Below are 26,886 nucleotides of genomic sequence, written 5' to 3'. Positions count from 1 at the left end.
CTGTTCATTGAGGAAACTGTCCTTTCCCATTGTATATTCTTGGCTCCTTTGTTATAAATTAATCACATGTTTGTGGGTTTATTTCTGGGCTCTCTGTTGTGTCCCCCTGATCTGTTTTTATGCTAAAATCCTGCTGTTTTGACTACTGTAGCTTTATAATATGGAGAAGGAAATGGCAACCCACTCCAGTATTCTTGTCTGGAGAATCCCATGGACAGAGGAGCCTGTGGGCTACAGTCCGTGGGGTCACAAAGAGGTGGACATGACTGAGCAACTAAACCTCCACCACCACCACCAGCTTTGTAATATAGTATAAAATCAGGAAGCATCATGCCTCCAGCTTTGTTCTCTCTAAATTTTTTTGGCTTCTCTGGTCTTTTGTGGTTTCATGTACATTTAAGGATTGCTTGTTCTATTTCTGTCAAAAATGGCACTGGAATTTTGATAGGGTTAGCATTGAATGTGCAGATTGCTTTGGGTAGTATGGACATTTTAACAGTATTCTTTCAATCCATAAGCATAGAATATCTTTTCATTGTTTTATGTCTTCTTTAATTTCCTTCATCAGTGTCTCACAGTTTTCAGTGTACAGGTCCTTTTTTTTTTTTTTTTTACCATGGTGAAAGTATTCCTAAGTATTTTATTCTTCTTGATGCAAATATTAATGGGGGTTTTCCCTAATTTCTCTGCTAGCTTTGTATTAGTGTATAGAAATACAACGGATTTTATGTATTGGTTTTGTATCCTGTCACTGCACTGGTTTCATTTAACATCCTTTTGAGTTTTTAATGTGTCATGTCATGTTATCTGCAAGCAGTTTTACTTCCTTTCTGATTTGGATCCCTTTTTATTTATTTTTCTTACGTAATTGTACTGGCTAGGACTTCCAGTACCACGTTGAATGAAAGTGACAAGAGTGTGGGCATCCTTGTCTTTTTCCTGATCTTTGAGGAAAATTTTTTAGGTTTTTACCATTGAGTATGATGTTTGTTGTGGGTTTATCATATGTGGCCTCTTTTATGTTGAAATTTATTGAATATTGCATTTTAAGTTTGGCATCTTTAATTTAATGTAAAGCATTTGACAGTCATCCATGTTGTGTGTGTTAGTAATTCAGTCATTTTTATTGCTGAGCGGTATTTCATTCAGAGAAGGCAATGGTACCCCACTCCAGTACTCTTGCCTGGAAAATCCCATGGATGGAGGAGCCTGGTAGGTTGCAATCCGTGGGGTCGCTAGGAGTCGGACACGACTGACAACTTCCCTTTCACTTTTTACTTTCATGCACTGGAGAAGGAAATGGCAACCCACGCCAGTGTTCTTGCCTGGAGAATCCCAGAGATGGGGGAGCCTGGTCGGCTGCCGTCTGTGGGGTCGCACGGAGTCGGACACGACTGAAGCGACTTAGCAGCAGCAGCAGAAGTATTTCATTGTCTAGCTATACCACATTTTTATTCATCAGTTGAAGGGTATTTGTATTGTTTCCAGTTTTGGGTGATTATCAATAAACTTTAGCTGAAAACATTTATATGCGGGGTTTTTGTGAACGTAAGTTTTAATTTTACTTGGGCACATGCCTAAGGATGAGATTGCTGGGTTCTATAAATGTATGTTTACTTTTATGAGAAACTACCAGACTGTGTTCTGAAGTGACAGTACCATTGTGTTTTCCCATCCGTAAAATACTAGGGTGTAAGTATGTGTATGTATTTATATACTAGACGCTTACTCCTTGGAAGGAAAGTTATGTCCAACCTAGATAGCATATTCAAAAGCAGAGACATTACTTTGCTAACAAAGGTCCGTCTAGTCAAGGCTATGGTTTTTCCTGTGGTCATGTATGGATGTGAGAGTTGGACTGTGAAGAAGGCTGAGCGCCGAAGAATTGATGCTTTTGAACTGTGGTGTTGGAGAAGACTCTTGAGAGTCCCTTGGACTGCAAGGAGATCCAACCAGTCCATTCTGAAGGAGATCAGCCCTGGGATTTCTTTGGAAGGAATGATGCTAAAGCTGAAACTCCAGTACTTTGGCCATCTCATGTGAAGAGTTGACTCATTGGAAAAGACTGATGCTGGGAAAGATTGAGGGCAGGAGGAGAAGGGGACGACAGAGGATGAGATGGCTGGATGGCATCACTGACTCGATGGACGTGAGATGGACGTGAGTCTGAGTGAACTCCGGGAGTTGGTGATGGACAGGGAGGCCTGGCGTGCTGTGATTCATGGGGTCGCAAAGTATCGAACTGAGCGACTGAACTGAACTGAACGTATCTATTTAGAAGCACAGGTACAAGGATGTGGGGCACGTGTGTATGTGTGGCTTCCTTGTCAGTCCTAACTATTAAATTTTCAATGTAATTGTTCTAATAGGCATGTAGCGATATCTCATTGTGGTTTTAGGTTGCATTTCCCTAATGCCTAATGCCAAGCATCTTTTCATGTATTTATTTTATATCTATATATCTTCTTTGGTGAAGTATCTGTTAAAATCTTTTGCCACTTTAAAAACTGGAGTTTCTTACTACTTTGTTTTGAGAATCGTTTATATATTCAGGAGTACTTTTTCAAATAAGTATTTTGCAAAATTCTCAATCACTGGGTGTATCTTTTTAGTTATCTTTCAAAGAGCACATGTTTTAAATTTTCAAGAAATCTAGTTTATCAGTATCTTTTTCTTTTATGGGTCATGCTTTTCTGTTTTATATAAGAAATATTTGCTCAATCCAGGGTCACAAAGATTTTTCTCTTACGTTTTCTTTTGTAAGTTTTATAGATTTTGCTTTTACACTTAAACTTACGATCCTTGCAAGTTAATTTTGTGTATGGTGCAAGGTGTGGATTGATGCTTCTTTATTTTTGCATATGGATATCCAATTGTTCCAGTACCACTATCCTTTCTCTGTTGAATTACCTTTTTATCTTCATGGAAAATCTATTGACTCTATTTGCGTGGGTCTATTTCTGGTTTCTCAGTTCTGTTTCTTTGAACTATATGTGTCTTTCTTTCCATTAGTACCAAATGGTCTGGATTATCATTGCTCTCTAGTAAGGTTTGATATCAGATAGTGGGCATATCCAAGTTTATATTGCTTTTTAGATGGGGAAATATTCTGAAGAAAAGAGAAAAGATGACTTAAGCCATGAAGAATGGATAGGAATTTGACATCACTGAAAAAGATGAGAATGTACATACTAGAGGAAGTAGAAAACACAGGCTACATGAAGGAAAAAAGGCAGGGGGAAGATAGGGTTTTGGAAAAGTCATAGTCCTGGGAAAATTGGTGTTGAAATTTTCGATCTAGTCTAATTACCTCCTGTTTTCTGAGATAGTTAATTGTATTCCACATCTTTAGATTGAATGGGAGGCAGTAAATACAATAAGCATTAAAGACACTGATTGTTTAATGGAGACCAAGACCTAATTTGGAATGATAGGGCAAGAGTGATAAGCTTTGGTTGTCTAAATTGATTACTAGTGAAATAAAATGAAGCTTGTCTAATAACAGCATTATTTTGGAATTTTGAAGTGCTTGTAGATTTGTCATTCCAGGTCTTTATTTTTCCTCTTAGAAGTTATGTTTTATGTTGCTGCCGCTGTTGTTTTCTGGTATGCTACACATGGGAGAAAATTTTTGGCTATGTAGAAAAGGAGTTATAGTTTTATTCTTTCTGCTTTTCCCCCGCCTTTTGATAGTATTTTAGTAGACTAACCCTAAAACTTACCTTTTGCAGAGTAATAGATTATCTTTCTGGAACCCTAAAATTTTCTTTCGATTACCGTTTAAAAAAGAAGTATAACAATCATTACAGCTATCTCATTTTTATCCAGGGGCTTTATCGTTACATCAGGAAGCAACAGTTATAACTGGACGTAGAACAACAGACTGGTTCCAAATAGGAAAAGGAGTATGTCAAGGCTGTATATTGTCACCCTGCTTATTTAACTTCTATGCAGAGTACATCATGAGAAATACTGGGCTGGAAGAAGCACAAGCTGGAATCAAGGTTGCCGGGAGAAATATCAATAACCTCAGATATGTAGATGACACCACCCTTAAGGCAGAAAGTGAAGAAGAACTAAAGAGCCTGTTGATGAAAATGAAAGAGAAGAGTGAAAAAGTTGGCTTAAAGCTCAACATTCAGAAAACTAAGATCATGGCATCTGGTCCCATCACTTCATGGGAAATAGATGGGGAAACAGTGACTGACTTTATTTTTTGGGGCTCCAGAATCACTGCAGATGGTGATTGCAGCCATGAAATTAAAAGACGCTTACTCCTTGGAAGGAAAGTTATGACCAACCTAGACAGCATATTCAAAAGCAGAGACATTACTTTGCCAACAAAGGTCCTTCTAGTCAAGGCTATGGTTTTTCCAGTGGTCATATATGGATGTGAGAGTTGGACTGTAAAGAAAGCTGAGTGCAGAAAATTGATGCTTTTGAACTGTGGTGTTGGAGAAGACTCTTGAGAGTCCCTTGGACTGCAAGGAGATCCAACCAGTCCATCCTAAAGAAGATCAGTCCTGGGTGTTCATCGGAAGGACTGATGTTGAAGCTGAAACTCCAGTACTTTGGCCACCTGATGCGAAGAGCTGACTCATTTGAAAAGACCCTGATGCTGGGAAGGATTGAGGGCAGGAGGAGAACGGGATGACAGAGGATGAGATGGTTGGATGGCATCACCGACTCAATGGACATGGGTTGTTTGGGTAGACTCCAGGAGTTGGTGATGGACAGGGAGGCCTGGCGTGCTGCAGTTCATGGGATCTCAAGGAGTCGGACATGACTGAGCAACTGAACTGATACTGATGCATTTCAGTTCAGTTCGGTTCAATCGCTCAGTCGTATTTGACTCTTTGCGACCCCATGAATCACAGCGTGCTAGGCCTCCCTATTCATCACCAACTCCCGGAGTTCACTCAAACTCACGTCCATCGAGTCAGTGATGCCATCCAGCCATCTCATCCTCTGTCGTCCCCTTCTCCTCCTGCCTGCAATACCTCTCAGCATCAGAGTCTTTTCCAATGAGTCAACTCTTCACATGAGGTGGCCAAAGTACCGGAGTTTCAGCTTTAGCATTTGGTGGGGTAGATAACTGGTTATGAAGGAGATCGATAAGGATAAACTGACTAGAAATAAAACATATTGAGTACTAGTATTTTTAAAGGCCAGAAAAATCCTTGGTACTACTGTTTCATCATTATGCAGTTTGTTAGTAAAGATCATAGAAAAAATATGATCATTGGATTAGAAAACCATTTGCTATTATCACCTTAAGTGAAATATACTGGTGTGTATTATCCTTTTATCTTTGATCTTATTCCTCAATTTTAAGCCCTTTAAAACTTGCCATTCTTGTTCTGGGTATGCTACTCTTTAATCCTATCCTTGTCCATTCTATAGGTTATCTATTATTCATTACTCTCATCTTCTGTGATAAAGATCTTTTATTCTCCCTTTAGCTGTATGTTTCAGCATAGTGGCTATAGGGAGAAATGCAATTACCTGATGACGGGGAGAAAAGTACTAACAAAAAGAAATGAAAAATTGTTTGTGAAATTATTTGAAATCAGAATATTCTATAACTTTATTTTTCACGTAGTAACCATGAAAATGGTGTAAGCTCCATGAGGGCAAGGATGCCCTTTGTCTTGTTCACTGTTGAAGTCCTAGTGCTTGATACAGTACATGATGATAGCAGGCCTGCAGTGAATGTTTGCTGAATAAATGTGAAAGTGGTCCGAAACAGGAAATTCCAGAAGTCCGAAGGTAATTTTTTCCTTAATGATGGGTGGCTTTACCATTGTAAAACTTGAATTTTGTTTTGTTCTTGTTTAAAGTGGTGACAGATTGGGAGATACGAAGATTTTGAATGGCTCTTTTTGAGTGTTTCATTATTGAAATGATGAAACAAGTCTGTATTCATCTACAGACTTGAGTTGAATATGTCATTGAAGACAAATGTCACCCGGAGGCCTTTGGTATAGAAGAGGAGTAGGAATGTGGATGAAATTGTTGTTTATCACAAGGTGTCTTCTAAGCTCTTGTGATTGCCATCAATCTTTATTTTTATCAGTATGATTCTACTTTATGCAGTGTGATTTGCTGGAAGCTGTTTTTTAAGTATCAGCTGTGAGCTCCTGGGCTCACAGGCAAGGTATAAATTTTGTGTGACAGTTGTAATGATTAATACTTGTGTGTAGTTAAAAATAGATATTGATGAGGAAATAGAAACTTCCAGTGCTGCAGTGCAGTGCTTATTTTTTTTTATTAAAAATGGTAAACTTAGACATATTTTCTCAGAAAGGAAAGTGGTCTTAATGATTAAGGCCAGATGGCAAGGATAGATGTTAGTCAAGGTGGGTATTCAATAAATAACAAATAATGTGTTCCATGGTCTTTGGAAATAAATGCTGACAGAAGACAGATTTATTTGAGAATATGTAAAATGTAATAAGACACTGACATCTTGGTCTAAAATGTAAGCAGCGTAGGCTTAATTTTGTCTTCTTTTAACTTTGAGAACTCTACATCTCTGTCTAAGATTTCTTCGCAAACTGCTGTTGAGATGATGACTTAATATGTCTGTGGCTCCAAGTGCCTATCTACTGGTTTATACTTCAGGGTTGGATTCATTGAGTTGGAGGTCTGGTTCACTGTGATTGGAGCATTCTTTCTTATTGTGAATGCTAAATGAAGTAGGATTAATTTCTGAAACTGTGCTGAACTATAGACTGAGATAAAATGACCTTAAATTTAGAGAAGGGGGTAATCTGAGGGAATCTGTGGTTTAACACCATAATGACTTATATCTTTATATCCACTATAGAGTCTGCTATTTTTTTGTTTTTAGTAAGCTTCTCCAGATAACCAAAATTAGCAGAAGCTTAGTTCTGGCCTTTAATAGTTGCTCTGATTTGGCTCAGATTATTATTTAGTGGGGAGGACAATAGGGCAGGGAGGAGTCATGTTGCAGTATTTTCCTCGCCCCAGATACAAAACCTGAGATTTGGGGTTCCTTGGCAATAGTGTATTTGGTGGTAATTCATGTATATTTTGCAACAATTTATTCATTGAACAGCGTGTTATATAGGAATCTTGTATTTTATTTACAGTTTGGGAATTGTAAATTTTTTAAGGCAAAGTAGCCCTAGTGTTACATACAGTGTTACTTTCAGCCAGAAAAGGACTGGAATACATCTTCCATGAAGTTAGTATTTTACAAGTTTACTTGAAGTTTTTGCGTAATTTTACAGAAGACTCCAAGAAATAAACTAATGAAAATCTTCACTGTATGTCATAATTAATCATCCTTCAGTGATGATTTTCTTTCAGGATAGTTCACGTAGAAACTAAGAAATAATCAAGTTCTTTGTTCAGGACTGACAGTTGCTCTCAGAACTAGATTTAGACTAGATTCTGAGAAGCCTGCATTGGTGATATAAGATTCAAAGAATGGAGGAGAGAGGATGGCAAGTTCAAAGAAGCTTATGTAGTCAGTATTTGGGGAGCTATGTGGAGTATTTTTCATAGTATTGAAGAGTGCAAGTTAAAAAGGCTGTTTTGTGAAGGGGGTTTTAGTTTACTCTTGTTACATTAGTAGGATCCCCTCCCCAGTGTAAATTAGGTTGATGTAATGGCATGATCCTTTGGGAACTGATGTAAGATATTGCAGAAATGAGAAATTCTTGGAAAAACCAATTGAAAAACCTGCCTTTCATCAATTTAATAAAGTTAGAGAAAGGAATTAGCTGTTAGACTTCGCAAAATAAAACATTTCTCTTCCTTGGATGAAGTGTGTCCATCCAGTATTTAAACCTTGGACTGACTTGTATCTTAGACTGTTGAGAAAGCACATTATCAGTGTCACATTTAAACATTTAAGTTATAGTTGAATTATTATTTTATACATTGTTATTTTGAAATAGGTTTTTGTGATAATGTCTCCAAGATGGAAGATTGATGCTGAGAAACTGAACAGGAAGATAAAGCTGAATAGGAGGTTCAGTAATGCCAATTTCTTAAATTTGAGCTAAGTTTTTAAGTAGCATATTTGAAAACCTGATGCTTAGGACAGTAGTGATCACCAAATCTATAGACTCTACTAAATTAGTTAATGCAAATAAGTGTTTTAACTTCAATCAGACTATCCAAATTTAGTGTCACTTTGAAGGATTAAATGACTTGTATTTTTATTGACTTCCTAATCAAATCCAAAAGAGACCTTTGATGCGTAATATAACAGTATTAATTGTACTTTGGTTTTTACATATTATAGACATTGGTAAGCATTTTATGGATATGATAAACAGATTTTGTAAATTTTAATAGACTTACAAAGATGGAGACTTATAAAAATTTTTTAAAAAGAAATATAGTTCTTATATAGTAGCAATTTCAGATATTAACATTTGTGGGCCAGAAGAGATGATGACTATTAATCTCCTCTCTAGATTTCTAAATTATTTAGGGAAATTGATTAATGACCATTTCATGAGATTAATTTTTAGAAGAGCATTGACTGTTAATTGGAATAGGTGGGAGAAAGCTGGTAGTTTTTAGGATTAAAAAGCACATGATCATTCCACAAATACTTACTAGGTGCCCACTGTGTGATAGGAGTGCTTTGCAGTGGTAAAGAATCTGTCTGCCAATGCTGGAGATGTGGGTTTGATCCCTAGGTCAGGAAGATCCCCTTGAGTAGAAAAATTGCAACCCACTCCAGTATTCTTGTCTGGGAAATCCCATGAAGAGAGGAGGCTGGAGGGCTACAGTCCATGGATTGCAAAGAGTCAGATACAACTGAGCACACACACATGTGATAGGAACTGTATAGAGACAAAGAGGATATACCTCCATTCTCATTATCCCTTAAGTAACACACTGTCCAGTGGTAGCCGTGGTTAAACTGCCAAATTAAGTTGACCGATGCACTTTTTTTTTTAATTGGGGTATAATTGCTTTACAGTGTTGTGTTAGTTTCTGCTATACAACAAAGTGAATCAACTGTGTGCATATATCCCTTCCCTCGTGAATCTCCATCCCATTTCCCCCATCCCTCCCCTCTAGGTCATCACAGAGCACTGAGCTGAGCTCCCTTTGCTGTATATATAGCAGGTTCCTACCAGCTATCTATTTTACACATGGAAGTATATATATGTGTATATATATAATCTCCTGATATGTCCCACTCTCCTCTTTTCCCCGTTGTATCCACCTGTCTGTTCTTCATGATTACGTCGCTTTTCTTCCCCTGCTGTAGGTGCATCTATACCATTTTTTGCACTATGTTTTATGAAAATGATTTAAAATTAATGAAAGTTAATTTGAAAATTTCATAGTCTTAGTTTTACCCATTGTTATTGTTGATGAATTTGTAGCATGTCTTTGGATCTGAATCCATTTGATTTGGTTTTGCTTATTAATCTTGTGTTTTTGTAGAATCTTACATTAGTGTGTAGGAGTATCCACAGAGATACATGTGCCTTATGGTGCATAGTAGAAATTCGAAAAACCTTATTACCTAAAAATGTTATATTCAGAAATATTTTACATAGGCCACATAGGGTAAAAATCAAGTTTTTCCCCTGTGAAAAATGATCATACTCTTTGTGCTGTATGAAGATCCGGGACATTTATGGAAAATAAAACATGTTTCAGTATCACACAGTTATGTGATAAGATTAGAGCTGAAGAGCTTAACCAGGTTTGGAAGCTAATTACTGTTAACAGATGAAAAAAATCTGGAGAACTTCCTCTTTGCTCCTTTTAGTAAATGGGAAGAAATGACGGTTTTTCCTTCAGAAATACTAGGGCAAATTATGGGATGGGAAATTTTGATTGTACTCTTATAAACTAGCTTTGATTTCTTGATACATAATAGAATTCTTCCTGTTTTTCTTTCTATGTAACAAATTTCAGACCATCTGAAAGTAACTCTTCCATTGAGATAGAGGTTCTAAACTACTTGGAAACAGTCCCAGTTTTAGACATTTGGTTTTGGTGTCTGTATGTATATCTGTGTGTGTTAAAGTGTGAGCAAAGAAGCAACTATAAATAGTATGCAGATACTGATAAATGCTTTTGAATTGTGGTGTCGGAGAAGACTTGAGAGTCCCTTGGACTGCAAGGAGATCCAACCATTCCATCCTAAAGGAAATCAGTCCTGGGTGTTCATTGGGAGGACTGATGTTGAAGCTGAAGCTCCAATACTTTGGCTGCCTGATGGAAAGACCTGACTCATTTGAAAAGACCCTGATGCTGAGATTGAGAGCAGGAGGTGAAGGGGATGACAGGGGATGAGATGGTTGGATGGCATCACTGACTCAATGGACATGAGTTTGGGTGGGCTCTGGGAGTTGGTGATCGATAGGGAGGCCTGGTATGCTGCAGTTCATGGGGTCTCAAAGAGTTGGACATGACTGAGTGACTGAACTAAACTGAAATGATAGCATGCAGGAGTTTAAGACCTCTTGAATGGTTATTTTTATGGCCATTTGTCATCTGATTCATACATTGCACACTTGAGTTTTATGTCTGTTTGGTTGTCACTGATGATTGTTCAATTATTTTTGCAGTTATATAAAGAAAACTGTATAATACTACTTTAAATTAGGGCAGCCATGTAACTTATCATCCAAATTGGACACTTTTGAGCATTATATTAATAGTGACCTAAGAGTAACAGATATAAACCAAGATTGGCCCATGTAAACCAAGATACATGATCTTAATTAAGATGCTTTTGATTACTAGTAGCAGAAAACACAAACTAGTAGTTTAAACAATAAGCAAATAGACTGGCTTGTATAGTCAAAAAACCCAGTGCTGAAGAATGCTACAGGAGTGGTTTGGTGAGGACTCTGGCTTTGTTTCTCTGTTTTCTAGTCTCTGACTGCTATGGCTGGCTTCCCTTCTAGTTGTTGAATGATTGCCAAGAGTAGTTGGGGTTATATTCTTTTTCATGTATGACCAATAGGAGAAAGAAGCTTGCTCTTCCCATAAATGTAAAATTAGTCTTAAGCCTAGTGATTATTAGATATTTCTGAACTAATCTCTGTGACAGGGAGAATATCTTGTGCTTATTGTTTTAGACATGGAATATTTGAATAGCATGAAGCAAGGAGGATAGAATTACCTTGGTTCTCTTAGACCAATCAGAGTCCATCAAGGAAACTCTCAAAGGGTCAGTCTGTCTTGGAAAGCACAGCAGTTAAATGAAGAGGAAGGGGTGCAGTGAATGTTTGGGAAGCAACGACCATGTTTTATTGTGAAGTCCAGTGTCCCTGCTTCTTTGCATTTTCCTTGAGGCCTCTGTTACTAAATTCCTGCAGCCTAGCCTACTTTGCGTGTGTTTTCCTTCTAATGAGAATTTAAGGGTAGCCTGGTAAGGGGGAAGCCAAAGAAAACTTAGCGTCCCATTTTTCTCCCTCTGTTTTTATGTATGACTATAATAATTGGTCATCTTTTTTCTTTTTTCTCACAGACTAATAGGGATGCCAAAGGAAAAATATGATCCTCCAGATCCTCGCAGAATTTATACCATCATGTCAGCAGAGGAGGTAGCCAATGGGAAAAAATCTCACTGGGCAGAATTAGAAATCTCGGGTGAGTGAAATCTGAAACATTTAATTTGGGATATGTGGCTCAGACAGTAAAATGTCTGCCTACAATGCAGAAGACCTGGGTTCAATCCCTGGGTTGCGAAGATCTCCTGGAGAAGGAAATGGCACCCCACTCCAGTATTCTTGCCTGGAAAATCCCATGGATGGAGGAACCTGGAAGGCTACAGTCCATGGGGTCGCAAAGAGTCAGACACGACTGAGCGACTTCACACTTCACACACACATAATCGCAAGAATGAACAAGAGTTGAGTATTACATTTTTGTCATTGCTATACATTTTGAGTTAGATGAATTAATTGAAAAAATCCAAATGCTGAGGTACTTGCTGCTGCTGCTAAGTCACTTCAGTCGTGTCTGACTCTGTGCGACCCCATAGACGGAAGCCCACCAGGCTCCCCCGTCCCTGGGATTCTCCAGGCAAGAACACTGGAGTGGGTTGCCATTTCCTTCTCCAATGCATGAAAGTGAAAAGTGAAAGGGAAGTCGCTCAGTTGTGTCCGACTCTTGGCGACCCCATGGACTGCAGCCTACCAGGCTCCTCCATCCATGGGATTTTCCAGGCAAGAGTACTGGAGTGGGGTGCCATTGCCTTCTCCGGCTGAGGTACTTACTAGTGTTCAACTTACTGTTTTATCTGTGACTAAATGTCTTTGTTTCCATTGTTTCTTTTGAGATTAATACCATGGGCCACAGGTGGCATCTAGAACTGAAGGCATTGGGAGTGCAGTTTCTAAGTAAAACCTGCTTCTTTGATATAATAGATTTTGTTTTTCTATCACAGAGTAATCATTTTTGCAAGTTGATATCTTTGCCATCATCCTATCATCCCATTGTTGGCAGAGTAGGAATCCTAAAAGCTATCTGTTTATTCTATAAAGTGATAACTGCTACATGACTTTACATGTTTAGGATTTGTTAAAATAGAATCTGATTTCTGAAAACTCATAACCCCAGTCTAATAGTGAGAAAAACATCAGACCAACTGAAGGACGTTCCACAGAGTGATTGTCAGGGTCCTGAAAACAAGGAAAGAATGAGAAACTGTCATAGACAAGAGAAGACTAAAGAGACATGGCAACTAGATGCAAAATGGTATCTTGGATCAAATCTTCTAACAAAAAGGTGTAAAAACTGGTGAAATTCAAATAAAGTCTGTAAATTAGTTAATAACGAAAGTAGTAATCTTAGTTTCCTAGTTTTGACAAATGTTCTTTTTTGGGCTTCCCTGGTGAATCAGATGGTAAACAATCTACCTGCAATCCAGGAGACCCAGGTTCGATCTCTGGGTCAAGAATATCTCCTGGAGAAGGGAACTGACTCCAGTGTTCTGGCCTGGAGAATTCCATGGACAGAGGAACCTGGCGGGCTACAGCCAATGGGGTCACAAAGAGGTGGACATGACTGAGTAACTAATTCTTTCAGTTAACAGGCTTCCCTGGTGGCTCAGATGGTAAAGAATCTGCCTGCAAGGCAGGAGACCCAGGTTCTGTCCCTTTAGTTGCTAAACTGTGTTTGACTCTTTGTGACCCTACGGGCTGTAGCCTGCCAGGCTTTTCCCAGGTAGGGATTTCCCAGGCAAGAATACTGGAATAGGTTGCCGTTTCCTCCGTCAGAGGATCTTCTCCACCCGGGGATTGAACCCGGTCTCCTACATTGGCAGGCATGTTCTTTACTACCGAGCCACTAGGAAACCTTTTACAAATGTACAGTGGTAATATAATATGCTAGTAGTAGGGAAAACTGGCTGGGGGGTGTATAGGAACTGTGTTGTCTGGTAACTTTTCTATAAATCTACAATTATTACAAAGTTAACTTATTAAAAATAAAAGTATAAGTACAGTTTTTCTTTTATGAATCGATATAATACAGACTGTACATAGAATGTAATTTTTTCCTCAGTAGGCTTTCATTGGAAGAGTTAAACCCACATTAGAGTATAGCAGGAACTATGTGTATCTTCGATAAAAAGTAGCTGGGTGGATAGGTGATTGGTAATTTTAAAATAATGAATATGAGCAAATCCTACTAGGTTAACCCAGGATTTCTCAACTTGGCACTGTTGACACTTCCGGGTAGACAGTTCTTTGTGGTTGGAAGTGGTTGTGGCACATCGATGTTCAGCAGCATTCCTGGCCTCTACCCACTAGATAGTGGTAGCACTCCTCTGGTTTTGACAACCTAAAATGTTTCCAGATTGCCAGAGTCCCAGTGTTGTCTCTGGTTGATAATCCCTGGTTACCCCTAGGTAAAAACTTAAGTGTTTTATTTATTAGAACCTCTATCACTTGAAAACTTTGTTTCCTATTAAAATGCAAAATCCTAGTTAATACTTTAAGCCTGATTATAGACAAGGTCAAGGAACCTGTGATAGAAAGAACCCTGGACAGAAGATCTAAATTTGAGTCTACTGCTTGATAGCCACACGAAAAACAACATTTCCCTATTAAGATTTTTTTGCCCTCTGTACCTTCCACTGCTCTTTTAATCAGAATCTTTTACCATTTCACTTTGGTAAAAAGTTTTTAAAGTCTCTTCATATAAGTTTATTGTTAAGATAATACCACGTTGTACAGAAGTTGAAACTCTGTGATTTGCTTAGGCTTAATATGGCTAACAAATGGTAGAAATTAGGACTCTGAATCAAGTCTTCTAGCTTTTTCCAGTATGTGTTCTACCATAGCTGTCGGAGGCTGACTCACTGGTAAAGCGTAATGTGTGACCATTTCCTGGAGTGTGTTGCACTTAATGCAGAATCTTAAACCAGATTTATTAATGTATAATTGAAATAGGAGAAAGCTGGGGAAGATATCTTCTTTGGGAGTAAAATGATTTTCCTGGTGGCTAATCTAAGATTAGTTCTAAATCATAGCAGTTACTCTTGTCTATTTAAAGTATGTAGACTAATTCAAACCCTAGGTGTAGATTAGCCTTGTACTGTTAATTTTCATGAAGTATGTGAGAAGTGCTTTGTTAGTACCATGACTTAAAAAAAATTCATAACCATTCTATTGCAAAAGCTCAAGTCAGCCCCATGCTTTCTCCTTGAGACATGTGATCACCCTCAATCCAAGGGTCTCCTTGTTATATTGCGTTTTATTTTAATACATGGTAGATTTGTGAGAAAGAATGGTTGTCAGACAAAAGTTGCATGGAATTAAAGAAGGACCAGTTATGTTTGGAAGCAGTCAAAAGCATTTAATGCAAAATTAAAATGTCAGAGTCAGAGTATCTGTATGCATTTATGGGCTTTTCTCCCACTTTTTGGTGCTTGTAGCTCATTTTTTGTCTTGGACCTAGGTTTAATGAATCAATATTTTGCCTTTTAGGTAGAGTGCGGAGCTTAAGTACATCACTTTGGTCATTGACACACTTGACAGCGCTGCACCTAAATGACAATTACCTTAGTCGCATTCCACCTGATATTGCCAAGCTTCATAATCTGGTTTACCTGGATCTGTCATCCAATAAACTCAGAAGTTTACCAGCAGAACTAGGAAACATGGTGTCTCTCAGGTGAGAACATATAAATGTGACACAACTGTATAAAATTGTAAATTTACCAAATACAAATATGGGAGGTTACTCATCTTAAAGTAAGTAGGCTTTCCATATGTGTGTGAATATTAAATGATATAAATTGTCTAAGCACAGTACTTGAGTTGGCCTTCATAGAATGCTTCTTTTCCTTCCTTCCTTTAAATTTGGAGTTTTCTAGCTGGAAATGTGCGTGTATTACCAATTTCTTTCGACAGACTTGAGGTGGGATAGGGCTAAAATACTTTATTCTTGCTTTACACTCAGGTGACAAATCTCATCAGAATTATTTGGGGCTAGACTAGTAGTAGACTGGAGTGGGTTGCCATTTCCTCCTCCAGGGGATCTTTCCGACCCAGGAATTGAACTCACATCTCCTATGTCTCCTACGTTGCAGATGGATTCTTTACCCATTGAGGCATGGGGGAACCAATGAAAACAAAGATTGCTTTCCTGCCTTTTTACTGCTGAGTAGTAATGTTAAAAAATTGCTATCATATGTTTAAATTTAAACATTTAATATTTTAAAAATCTTGTTTTTTCACAATCCCTTTACTGTATGTGTTTTTTTTAATACTTCTTAGGTGTCTGATTTTATACCTTTTAGTCATTAATTAATAACACTGGCCATTTATTTTCTCTATAATCTGCCCCAAATTTCACAGTCATAAATTCAGATCTTCATGTGTGCTGTCCTGTTTATACTATCCTATGCTTTATTTTTAATGTTTATATTTTCTGTCAGTGATTGTTGTATCTTGAAGTGATTATAGTTGTAATGCTATGAAATTTGAATGGGTTACTGGCTACTGTGTAGTAAATCCTGAAGTTTATTAAAAAAATTTTTTTTTCCCTGTGATTGAGGCTGGGTTTGAGGATATCTGCTATCTTTGGGTACATAAAATATCTCTCTCTCTTGATTTGTATCTGAGAGGAATTTTGGGTGAGCGACAAAAGGGAGTGGATTTGAGAGTGATACACAATTCCTATATCTTTAATTTGTGTTCGAGAATGAGTAAATTCATAGAAACACTGTTAATGAATGTGGTAGTTATAACATTTTGGAATGACTATAGAGAAATAATGCCTTGATTGTAGATATCACTCATGGTATCTTAAAAGGCAGGTTAAGAACAGCAACTGTGGATATGTTAATAAAGTTTGTTTTTTTTTTTTCTTTAAAACAGGGAATTGCTTTTAAATAACAATCTGTTACGGGTTTTGCCTTATGAACTTGGTCGGCTCTTCCAGCTACAAACTCTAGGTTTGAAAGGTGAGTGATTTTTCTTTTTTAAATGATAGCATTGACACTCAGTATTGAGGCTGTGTTAACCTTTTAAAGGCCATTTTGGTTACAGTTAGGTCAGGTTTTAGTATAATTTTGAGAATATAACCATATGTTCCTCTTAAGAGAAAAGTGATTCTTCTATATCAAATTGAGCTTCAGGATTTCAACAAGCTCCCATCATTTTAACAAGCTTGTATGGAGGGAACATTTTTTAATTTTATTTTTAATTTTCTGTAAACCTTTGAATTTTCTTAGAGGAGATATTTTAAGTTAACACTTAGCATTGTAGTTTTTTCCCATTTAAAAAAAAATTTAAAAACAATGATGTAACATAATAAATTATAACCTCAGTCAGAATGTCTGATTTTAATAGAGTAGATAGCATTAACATATTATATAAGGGAAAAGCATAACAGTAAAAATGAGCTACACATAGTAAGTGTAGTTGTTTGTATATAAGCATATTAATCCATCCTCTGGTGGTATCATCTCAGTTTGGGATGAAAGTCATACTCAAATCACATAAATACTTGTTTTGTATGTTTTTCTCTTACAGCATAGCATAGGAAGACGGGCTTATTTTGAATGCAGAGGACTGTGTGTAGATTTACTGTATTGGTTAAACATTTTTTGTGCTAATAAGGAATGAACATTAATCAAAGCCTTATAAAATACACACTTTGTTTTATTTTCCTTCTTCAAAGACTAGTAAGTCTCATGAACATGTTCTGTTTGTGTTTGTTAAAGTCATACAGTGGAGCATTAAGAAAGAAGCTCGAATAAGAGTGGTAGGATTGCTGATGTTACTTGTTGAAATGAATGAAATGGAAACAGTGGTATTAGGCTTTCTTATACAATTAACCCTTTGTAAATTAGGTCATTATATGAATGGTCTAACTTGTGATTTTAGTTTCTTTGTAGGATTTTACTGCTTTGTTTTTTTTTTTTAAATCATGTATGAAGTACAGACAGGGGGATACTTATCATCTAAAATATTTTCTTGAGGATTCACCCAAGGTGTGAATTTCACCTTACTCTCTATATGTTAAATCTTATTCTTATAGTTGAAACAATTATCCAGCTAGAGTTGGAGTGGGGGCTTCTGTTCCTCTTAATAAGTATGAATGGTTATCATTTTGTATAATCTTAGATTTCATGAAATATGGAACTCACAATTTCATACTGGTTATAATAATTGTATATTTTTTTCTCCAAGGATAACTATTATTTCTTTCAAGATCAATCAGAAGGGCTGTTTTCCTCCTTCTCATATTGATGGAGAGCATGTTAATGACAAATGAATAATTTGCTATTGAACCCAGTTAGACTTAGCCTTTATACTTTGTAACATTCCTAAAAAAGCAAATATTATATATCTTCTGTTTCACAACTCTATTCCATGTTATCTCATGTAGAGACGTGTTCTCAGAAAATTTATACTGTGTACCAACTGAATGAATCATTCTGAATATCTATTGTCTCCTTAGTCCTTCATTCTTTTTTATTGGTTAAAATGTTAGTCTTCCAAACTATAATCTTTGGTTGGCCTTTGGTTTTAGAGATTTGTCTGCTGATGATTCACATTTGTTAAAATCTCCCTTTAGACTTTTAAAGTCAGGCACCAGTTCTGCTTTACTAGATGCAACTTAGTTTTCTCTGTGCTCTTGAATAACTTCCTTTTCAGTAAACTTCGGTTTGTTCTGTGGTAAATGCCTGTATGCAGCCCTTTCCTCTTCTGTGAAGATTTGTTTTTCTGGCAGTGCTATTTTATGTTCAAGTAATCAGTATGGAGGAGTAAGGACCTTTTAGACATGAAAGAAAATCAGAGCCCTTCCAACCTTCTTTCATAACTTTAAGATGATAAAAAACAGGGTTGGTTTTATGAAGGAATTAAAGGAATAAAGGTCCCTAATGAATGGTAGCTGTATATTCTTAGGGAGGTAAAACTTGAAATAATTCATCATCAGTTTTAATAACCATGTAGTGGTATTTTGTGTCTAAAAAAGGGGGAGGGAGTAGAATGGAGCATTTAAAATAGTGTTGTGATATATTTAAAAGAAACAATGAAAATGGATTGCCTCTGAGATTCCATTTTGTCTTCAAACTAGAAAAAGGAGTGCCTTTCTTCCATTTCCTGTCTTCCTCTGAAGCATAGATACTGACATTTTGATAATGATTTTGATCATCCTGGCTCACCAAGTTAATTTTTAGAAATTCTGTTTTGAGACTTGAGGAGTATGAGTGGTGGGTTGGGTATTTTAGGAGTTAGGATAGGAAGAAGGCCAATTTAAAAACTACATACATGGCCAGTCCAGTAAGCTGGAAATGTTCTGTTAAGTCACTTAAAAAACAAATTCAAACTTTATTAGTTTTTATGAAAGAAAATGTGTAAGTTTTAAATAATTTGAAATTCATGTCCTAAGGTAAAGCAATGCTTTCTCTGACATACGGGCCAAAGAGTTCCTCAAGCATTAAACATTTATGTCCCCAAATAATAAAAAATTTATGACTTCAATAACTGTGAAAATTTCTACCTTTCTCCCACGAATTGCTTACCACCCTTGAAATAAAAAGGAGTGTGACAGTTTAAGATTCTTTTACTATGTGAACTTTTACATTCACTAAATATATCATAATATAAAAAGTAACATTTTAAAGAAAATAATAAAATGAATAACTACATATCCGTTTATCTAACATTCTCAGTACCTTTTTAAAAGTAGCATTTTAAAAATCCAGTTGTCACTCATATAGGAGGCAAGGTACTTACTTCTGTATTATCTAATGAGCATCTATAAATCAGTAAGTGAAAAATAATCTATCAGAGAGCATTGTTGTTCAGTCGCTAAGTAGTGTCTGACTCTTTGTGACTCCATGAACAGCAGCACACCTGGCTTCCCTGTCCTTCACTATCTCCCAGAGTTTGCTCATACTCATGTCCATTGAGTCAGAGATGCCATCCAACCATATCATCCCCTGTCACTCCCTTCACCTCTTGCCCTCAATCTCTCCCAGCATCAGAGTCTTTTCCAATGAGTTGGCTCTTAACAGATGGCCAAAGTTTTGGAGCTTCAACATCAGTCCTTCCAGTGCGTATTCAGGGTTGATTTCCTTTAGGATTTGACTGGTTTGATCTCCTTGCTGTCCAAGGGACTCTAAAGAGTCTTCTCTAGCACCACAATTCAAAACCATCAATTCTTTGGCACTCAGCCTTCTTTATGGTCAGGCTCTCACAAACATGCATGACTATTGGAAAAATCATATCTTTGACCATACAGACCTTTGTTGGCAAAATGATATCTCTGGCTTTTTAATATGCTAAGTTTGTCATAATTTTTCTTCCAGGGAGCTTCTTATAATTTCGTGGCTGCAGTCACTGTCTGCAGTGATTTTGGAGCCCAAGAAAATAAAATTTGTCACTGTTCTTAGTTTTTCCCCATCTATTTGCCTGGAAGTGATGGGACCAGATGCCATGATCTTAGTTTTCTGAATGTTGAGTTTTAAACCCGCTTTGTCACTCTCCTCTTTCACTTTCATCAAGAGACTCTTTAGTTCCTCTTCACTTTGTGCCATTGGAATGTTACTGTCTGCATATCTGAGATTGTTGATATTTCTCCTGGCAGTCTTGCTTCCAGCTTGTGAATCTCCTAGCCCGACATTTCTCATGAAGTACTCTGCATATAAGTTAAATAAGCAGGATGACAATATACAACCTTACACTCCTTCCCTAATCTTGAACCAGTCTGTTGTTCCATGTCTGGTTCTAACTGTTGCTTCTTGTCCTGTACAGGTTTCTCAGGAGACAGGTAAGGTGGTCTGGTATTCTCATGTCTTTACGAGTTTTCCACAGTTTTTTGTGATCTACACAGTCAAAGACTTTAGCATAGTCAGTGAAGCAGATTTTTTTTAGAATTCCCTTGGCGTTTTCTAGGAATGTTGGCACTTTGATCTCTGGTTCCTCTGCCTTTTCTAAATCAAGATTATACATCTGGAAATTCTTGGTTCACGTACTGTTGAAGCTTAGCTTGAAGGATTTGAGCATGACCTTGCTAGCATGTGAAATGAGTTTAGTTATATGGTAGTTTAAACAAGCTATTAAGTTAGCCAATTATTGTTTCATGGGTAGTGGTAGAAGACATGAGACTCTTGGGTCAGAGACAAAGAACATTATCTATCATTCAAGCTACAAGATGGGCCCAGACACCCGTTGTATACACACAGTTTGCATTGCAGTTGAGTAATCCAAGTCCAAAGGTCCAGCACTTTGCAAGCAAGCAACAAATATTATAGCTAACTACAAAAAGTTAGTCCTGCCTCCCCAGAAGTGCAAAGAGTTACATGGAAGTAGTGCTCTGGCTGCCTTGACCTATTTATTAATAGTTGCCTGTTTAGCTACAGAACCTGCTCCATATCATGAGACAGATGAACCTCAGAATCAGTTACACTCTCTGAGAATGAGGAACGGAACACAGGGACACTGATGGACTGCCTTTCCCAACCATTTTTTTAAAGAGATTTTTCTTGTATGTTCACGAATAAGATAGACCTGTATTTTACTGTTCTTATTTAATTTTCTCAAAGAGTTTGCATAGTATGTAATTAATCCATTTCTTGAAATTTTTGTGGAACAAGGCTATAAAACTATCATTGCCTGGTGAAACTATCACCTCAATGTATTTGTACTTATAAGAACCGTCAAGTCCTTCTAATTGTTCATGAGTTAGTTTTGCTGGACCATATCTGTAATATTGAAATTTTTTAGCTTTTTAAAGTTTTCAGATTTGTTTGCATAAAAGTGTTGATGATATTCTCTAGATATAAGCTCTGTTTATATTACCCCTTTCTTCATTAGTAAGATTATTTGTGCCTTCTCTCTTTTTTCCTAATTTATTTCCCGAGGGGTTTGTCAGTTATGTTCTTTTCAGTGAATCAGTGTTGCCTTTTATTTTTTAAAAACTGGTTTGTTTCTGTTTTTCTTTATTCTTTTGTTCCATTTATCAGTATTACAATTTTTTCCTTTTTAAGTTGGATATATGGCTTATTCATACTTTGAGTTCCTTATTTGAAAATAAATAAAAGTATTTAAGATCATACATTTTTTTTGTCAAGACTAAATTTACTTGGCAGTTTTTTGGCATCCTATGCTTTTGATATGAAACATTATCATTGTTTTGGCCTAAGTATTATTATTATGCACGTGTGCCTGATAATTCTCTTCAGTTGTGTCCAACTCTTTGTGACCCTATGGAGTGTAGCCCTCCAGGCTCCTCTGTCAATGGGATTCGCCAGGCAAGAATACTGGAGTAAGTAGCAATGCCCTTGTCCAGGGGAGCTTTCTGACTCAGGGATTGAACCTGTGTCTCTCATGTCTCCTGCATTGGCAGGCAGGTTCTTTACCATTTATGCCTCCTGGGAAACTTTATTATTAGGTTTATCATACCTTCTTTGACTCATCAGTTATTTAAAATTTCCATGCATGTGTGACTTTAGATTAGCTTTCTTTTATTGTTAGCTTTAAACTTAATTGCATTATAGGCAGTTAAGGTAGCCTGTATGAATCAGGTCTTTTACATCTATTGATTCTTGCTTTATGGCCTTGTATGTGATCAATTTTTATAAATGTTTTACTGCATCTGAAAAGAGTATTGTTTCTCTAATTGTTGGGCACACGTCTATATATATTTCTCCATTATATCAAATTTGTTGGTGTTCCTCAGATTTTCTGTATCTTTATAAATTTTTGGCTGTTTGCTTTTTGAATAATTAAGTTGTATATGCTAACATTTCCATTTAAATTCTGGATTTGTTCATTTTCCCCATGCCGTTTTGTTAGCTTTTGCTTTATAGCCTTTGAGATTATTTTATTAGGTATACCATCTATGCCTGTATATTTCTCTTGTTGTTCATTTGTTAAGTTGTGTCTGACTTTTGTGATCCCATGGACTGTAGCATGCCACCTTTCCCTGTTCCTCACTATTTTCCGGAGTTTGCTCAAATTCATATCCATTGAATCAGTGATACTGTCCAGCCATCTCATCCTCTATCTCCATCTTCTCCTTTTGCCTTCAATCTTTCCCAGCATCACGGTCTTTTCCAGTGAGTTGGTCGTTTACATCAGGTGGCCAAAGTATTGCTCTATCTTCAGGTAATTTGAACCTGATAGTATGTCTGAGTCTTTTGTTAGTGTTTTCATCTTATAGTCTTTGTTATCTAATGTAATAGCTATTCAAGTTTTCTTTTGGAAATTGTTTGAATGTATCTTTTTTCATTTGTTTACTTTCAGCCTTTCTGTGTAATTATGCTTAGATGTCTCTTATAAATAGTATATAATTGGTCTTTGTTCTTAATCTAGTCTGACTTTTTTTGTTTTTAATGTGTAGGTTCAAACCAGTTGCTTTAACTCTATTCCAGTTGTTGATATTCTTGTATTGTTGCCATCCTACAATTTGATTCCATTCTTTGTGTGATTTTTCTCTTTTTGCCTTTCTAAAACAGATTTTTTTCCCCTTGTTCATTTCTCAACCTGTGTATTTCTGTTGGTTTGGGATTTGTACATTTTATTTCTGGATTCTTAGTGATCACTCTTGAAATTGTATCTTGAATATAGTTTTGAAAAAATTAAATTTTTATCAACCTTTTTACCAAACCATTTGCATGGAGTGAAAATGACCTCTTTGTTGACAGACATTCACATTTGGTAAATGTTGACAGATGTATGCAGTTGCATAACCACCAGTACAGTTGAGACATAAGATTGTTCTGGTATCCTCCAGAATTCATTTGTGTTTGTTGAAGTCAACACCTTCTCCTACTATCAGCCCTCGGCAAGTACTTTCCCAGAAATGTCATACATGGAAACATAGTATGTAAACTTTTGAGTCAGGATTCTTTCATTTAGCTTAATGTATTTGAGGTTCATCAGGGTTGTGTATTTTGATAGTGCATTTCTATTGCTGAGTAGTTTCTGACTGTGTGGACATACTACTAAATTTTATCTGTTCACAAGTTGAAGGACATGTGGGTTGTTTCCAGTTATGGTTGATTAGGGATTGTAAACATTTGTATAGATTTTTGTGTGAAGTAAGTTTCTCTTTTCCTTGGGTAAATAGATGGGACTGGAACTGCCAGGTGGTATGGTAAATGTATGTTAAACCTCATAAGAAACTGCCAGACTGTTTATCTGGCTGATAACGGAGCATAGTGGATTTTTCATTTTGTATTCCTGCCAAATATATGAGAGGATTTTATTTGGCTGTGCCTTCTTGTCAGCACTTTTTGGTATTATCAGTATGTTCTATTTTTTTTTTCATCCTAGTAGGCTATAGTAATATCTCATTGTGGTTTAAATTTGTCATTTCTCTGATGAGAAATTATGGCAACTTTTGCATAATTGATATTTTCTAATTACTGAGATTTTGAGAGTTCATGAAATGTTCTAGATTCAAGTTCCTTTTAAAAGTATGTTTTACAGATGTTTCCTGGCTTGTATGTTTATTTTCTTGATTAGAAACTTTTAAAAAGCAATTTTCCATTTCATTGCAGTCCCATTTATCCCTTGTTTTCGTCTATGGTTTGTCTTTGGTGTCATACCTAAGATGTATTATTTGCCTTATTCAAGTACATGAAGATTTTCTTTTAGAAATTTTATAGTTAGGTTTTACATATAGGTCTGTGGTCTGGTTTGAGTTAATTTTTGTGTATATGGTGCAAAGTCTATTCATTTGTGTATGCACACCCAGTTATTCCAGCTGTTTATTGAAAAGATTATACTTTCTACATGAGTTTTCTTGCAACTTTGACAAAGTTATTATTTGACCCAAAGATATGTGGGTCTACTGTTAGATATATTATCTTATCCACTGATCTGTGCCAATACCAAAATGTTTGATTACTGTAGCTTTATGATAAGCTCTGAGATTATATAGTATGAGTTCTCCAACTCTGTAGTTATTTTTCAAAATTGCATTGACACATCTAAATGCTTTGCACTTCCATATAAGTTTTAGAATCAGCTTATAATTTTTGCAAAATATCCTGCTGGAATTTTAATTGGAATTGTATTGAATATGTAGATCAGTTTGGAGGAAGAATAAATATCATAATCTTGACACTTAATATTGACTCTTCCAATCTATGAATACTGTGTACCTCTTCATTTATGCACGTTTTTTTTTATTCCTTCAATGTTTTGTAGTTTTTAGCATGCAGATCTTGCAAATATTTTGCTAGATTTATATATTTTTGCTGGATTTGCTGGTTATTTGATGTTATTGTAAATGATGTTGCCTTTTAAATGTCCAATTATTCACTGATATTTTATAGAATTATAATGCAGTTTATTTAAATGTATATTGATCTTGTCCCTTGAAACATTTGTAAACTTATTACTTCTAGGAACTTTTACAACCTTTTAATCTGTGAGTACAGATCTTTTCATTTCTTTCTGTGTGCTTTTTTTTTTTTTTTTTGCTTTATCACACTGCCAAGGACAATATTAAATAGAAATGGTGACACTGCACATCCTTGCTCCATTCTCAATTTTATGGAGAAAAAGTGCTCAGTCTTTCATTGTGAATTATATTATTAATAACTGCAAGTTTTCTGGTAGATGCTTTTTCAAGTTAAATAAATTTCCCTTCTGTTACTTTGGGCTTTCCTTGTGGCTCAACTGGTAAAGAATCCGCCTGCAATGCAGGAGGCCTGGGTTTCATCCCTAGGTTGGAAAGATCCTCTGGAGAAAGGATAGGCTACTTACTCCAGTATTCTGGCCTGGAGAATTCCATGGACTGTATAGAGTCCATGGCGGGGACAAAGAACCGGACATGACTTTCACTTTTCACTTTCCTATTACTTCACTTTTGCTGAGGATTTTTGTCGTTAGTACAAGTTGAATTAGTCAAATACTTTCTCTGCAACTGTTGAGATGAGCATGACTTTTCTTCTTTACTTTATTTGCTAAATTACATTGGTGTTTTTTCAGTAATAATCAGCCTTCTATCAATAGATAGAACTCACCTTCTTGTCCCATTTTAAATACCACTTGACCATAATGTGTTCTGTTTTTAATATATTGCTGAAATAACTGTATTGCTAGTGTTTTGTTGAAGATTTATACATTTATGATAATAAGACATTCTGTAGTATAATTTTTGCAGTGCTTTTGTCTGGCTTGATACCAGGATACTGCTGACTTTGTAAATTGAATTGAATAGTGTTACTCAAACATCTTGAATAGTTTCCATTTATATTATTGCTTTATTACCTTATGGGATGAATCTTCCAGTAAAAATATATGGGCCTGAAATTTTTTTTGTTGAAAAGTTCTTAACTAGTAATTCAGTTTTTCATTAATACAAGACATTGAGGTTATCCTTATCTCAATGTAGCCACTTCTGTTCTTTTGGTTACTGTTTGTAAGGTGTATCTCTTTCTGTAAAAGATTACTTTCAGTCTATTTTTGTCTTTATAGTGTGCCTTTTTAAGATAGCATATAAGTCTTGTTTTATTAGTCATTCTGCAGTTCTCTGCTTTTTAATCTGAGTTTAATCCACTTACATCTAATGTGTTTGCTGATGAAGTGGGATTCATGTCAGTTATTTTGCTATTTGTTTTCTGTATGTGTTATGTTCTTTTTGTTCCACTGTCTCTCAATTAATGCCTTCTTTTGTGCTAGATGGATATTTTCCAGTGTATCAATTTAATTCCCTTGTTTCTTTTGCTGTATTATTTTGAGTTATTTTCTTAGTGATTACCTTAAAGATTACAGTTAACATCTTAGTTTACAGTAATTTAATTTGGACTAGTAGCAATTTAATTTCAGTAATATAAAAGAACTTTGCATCTGTATCTCCATTCACTTCTCTTTTATGCTGCTATCATTACAAATATCATCTTTTTACCTTGTGTGCCTGTCAACATAGATTTCTGATTATTGCTGTGTGCAGTTATCTCTCAGATAGGAGGGAAAAAGTTAGAAAATTAAATGTACACTGTCTTTTATATGTTACTGTGTGGACTACCTTTACTGGTACTCTTGAGTTTTCATGTGGATTCAAGTTACTATTCTGTTTTCTTTCAGTTCAGCTAATATCTGATTAGTATTTCCTGAGGGGTTAGCATGCTAGTGAGAAACTCAGGTTTTGTTTGGGAATATCTTACTATCCCCATTATTTTTGAAGGATATTTTTGCTGGATATAGAATTCCTAGGTTGAAAGTTCTTTTTATTTTTCCTTTAGTACTTGGAATGTGTTATTCTACTGCCTTTTGGCTTCGGTGGTTTCTGATGAGAAATAGCTGTTAATCTTATTTTGAGGCTCGGTGCACCATGTGTCATGTCTATCTTAGATTCTTTGACTTTGCACAGTTTTATTACAATTTGTCCAGGGTCTCTCTTACATTTTATTTTACTTGGAATTTATTTGGCTTCTTCTGTTAATGT

At 36.2% G+C, this 26,886-nt stretch overlaps 1 protein-coding gene across 3 annotated transcripts in view; it reads left to right on the top strand.

Annotated features, from left to right (window-relative positions):
* The window catches only part of CNOT6L (CCR4-NOT transcription complex subunit 6 like), a 115,969-nt gene that overhangs the window by 37,286 nt on the left and 51,797 nt on the right, over positions 1-26,886 (top strand). For all 3 annotated transcript variants that reach the window (XM_070372559.1, XM_070372558.1, XM_005890198.3), the window contains exons 2-4: positions 11,486-11,607; positions 14,952-15,138; positions 16,347-16,432. In XM_070372559.1, the coding sequence (XP_070228660.1) occupies positions 11,496-11,607; positions 14,952-15,138; positions 16,347-16,432 (385 nt within the window). In that variant the 5' untranslated portion in view covers positions 11,486-11,495. The remainder of the gene's footprint in view (positions 1-11,485; positions 11,608-14,951; positions 15,139-16,346; positions 16,433-26,886) is intronic.

The sequence above is a fragment of the Bos mutus genome, chromosome 6, assembly GCF_027580195.1.
Source record: "Bos mutus isolate GX-2022 chromosome 6, NWIPB_WYAK_1.1, whole genome shotgun sequence".
NCBI classification, from domain to species: Eukaryota; Metazoa; Chordata; class Mammalia; order Artiodactyla; family Bovidae; genus Bos; species Bos mutus.
The sequence above is the reverse complement of the archived record's forward strand: the minus strand, read 5'-3'. Positions and strand labels throughout refer to the sequence as shown.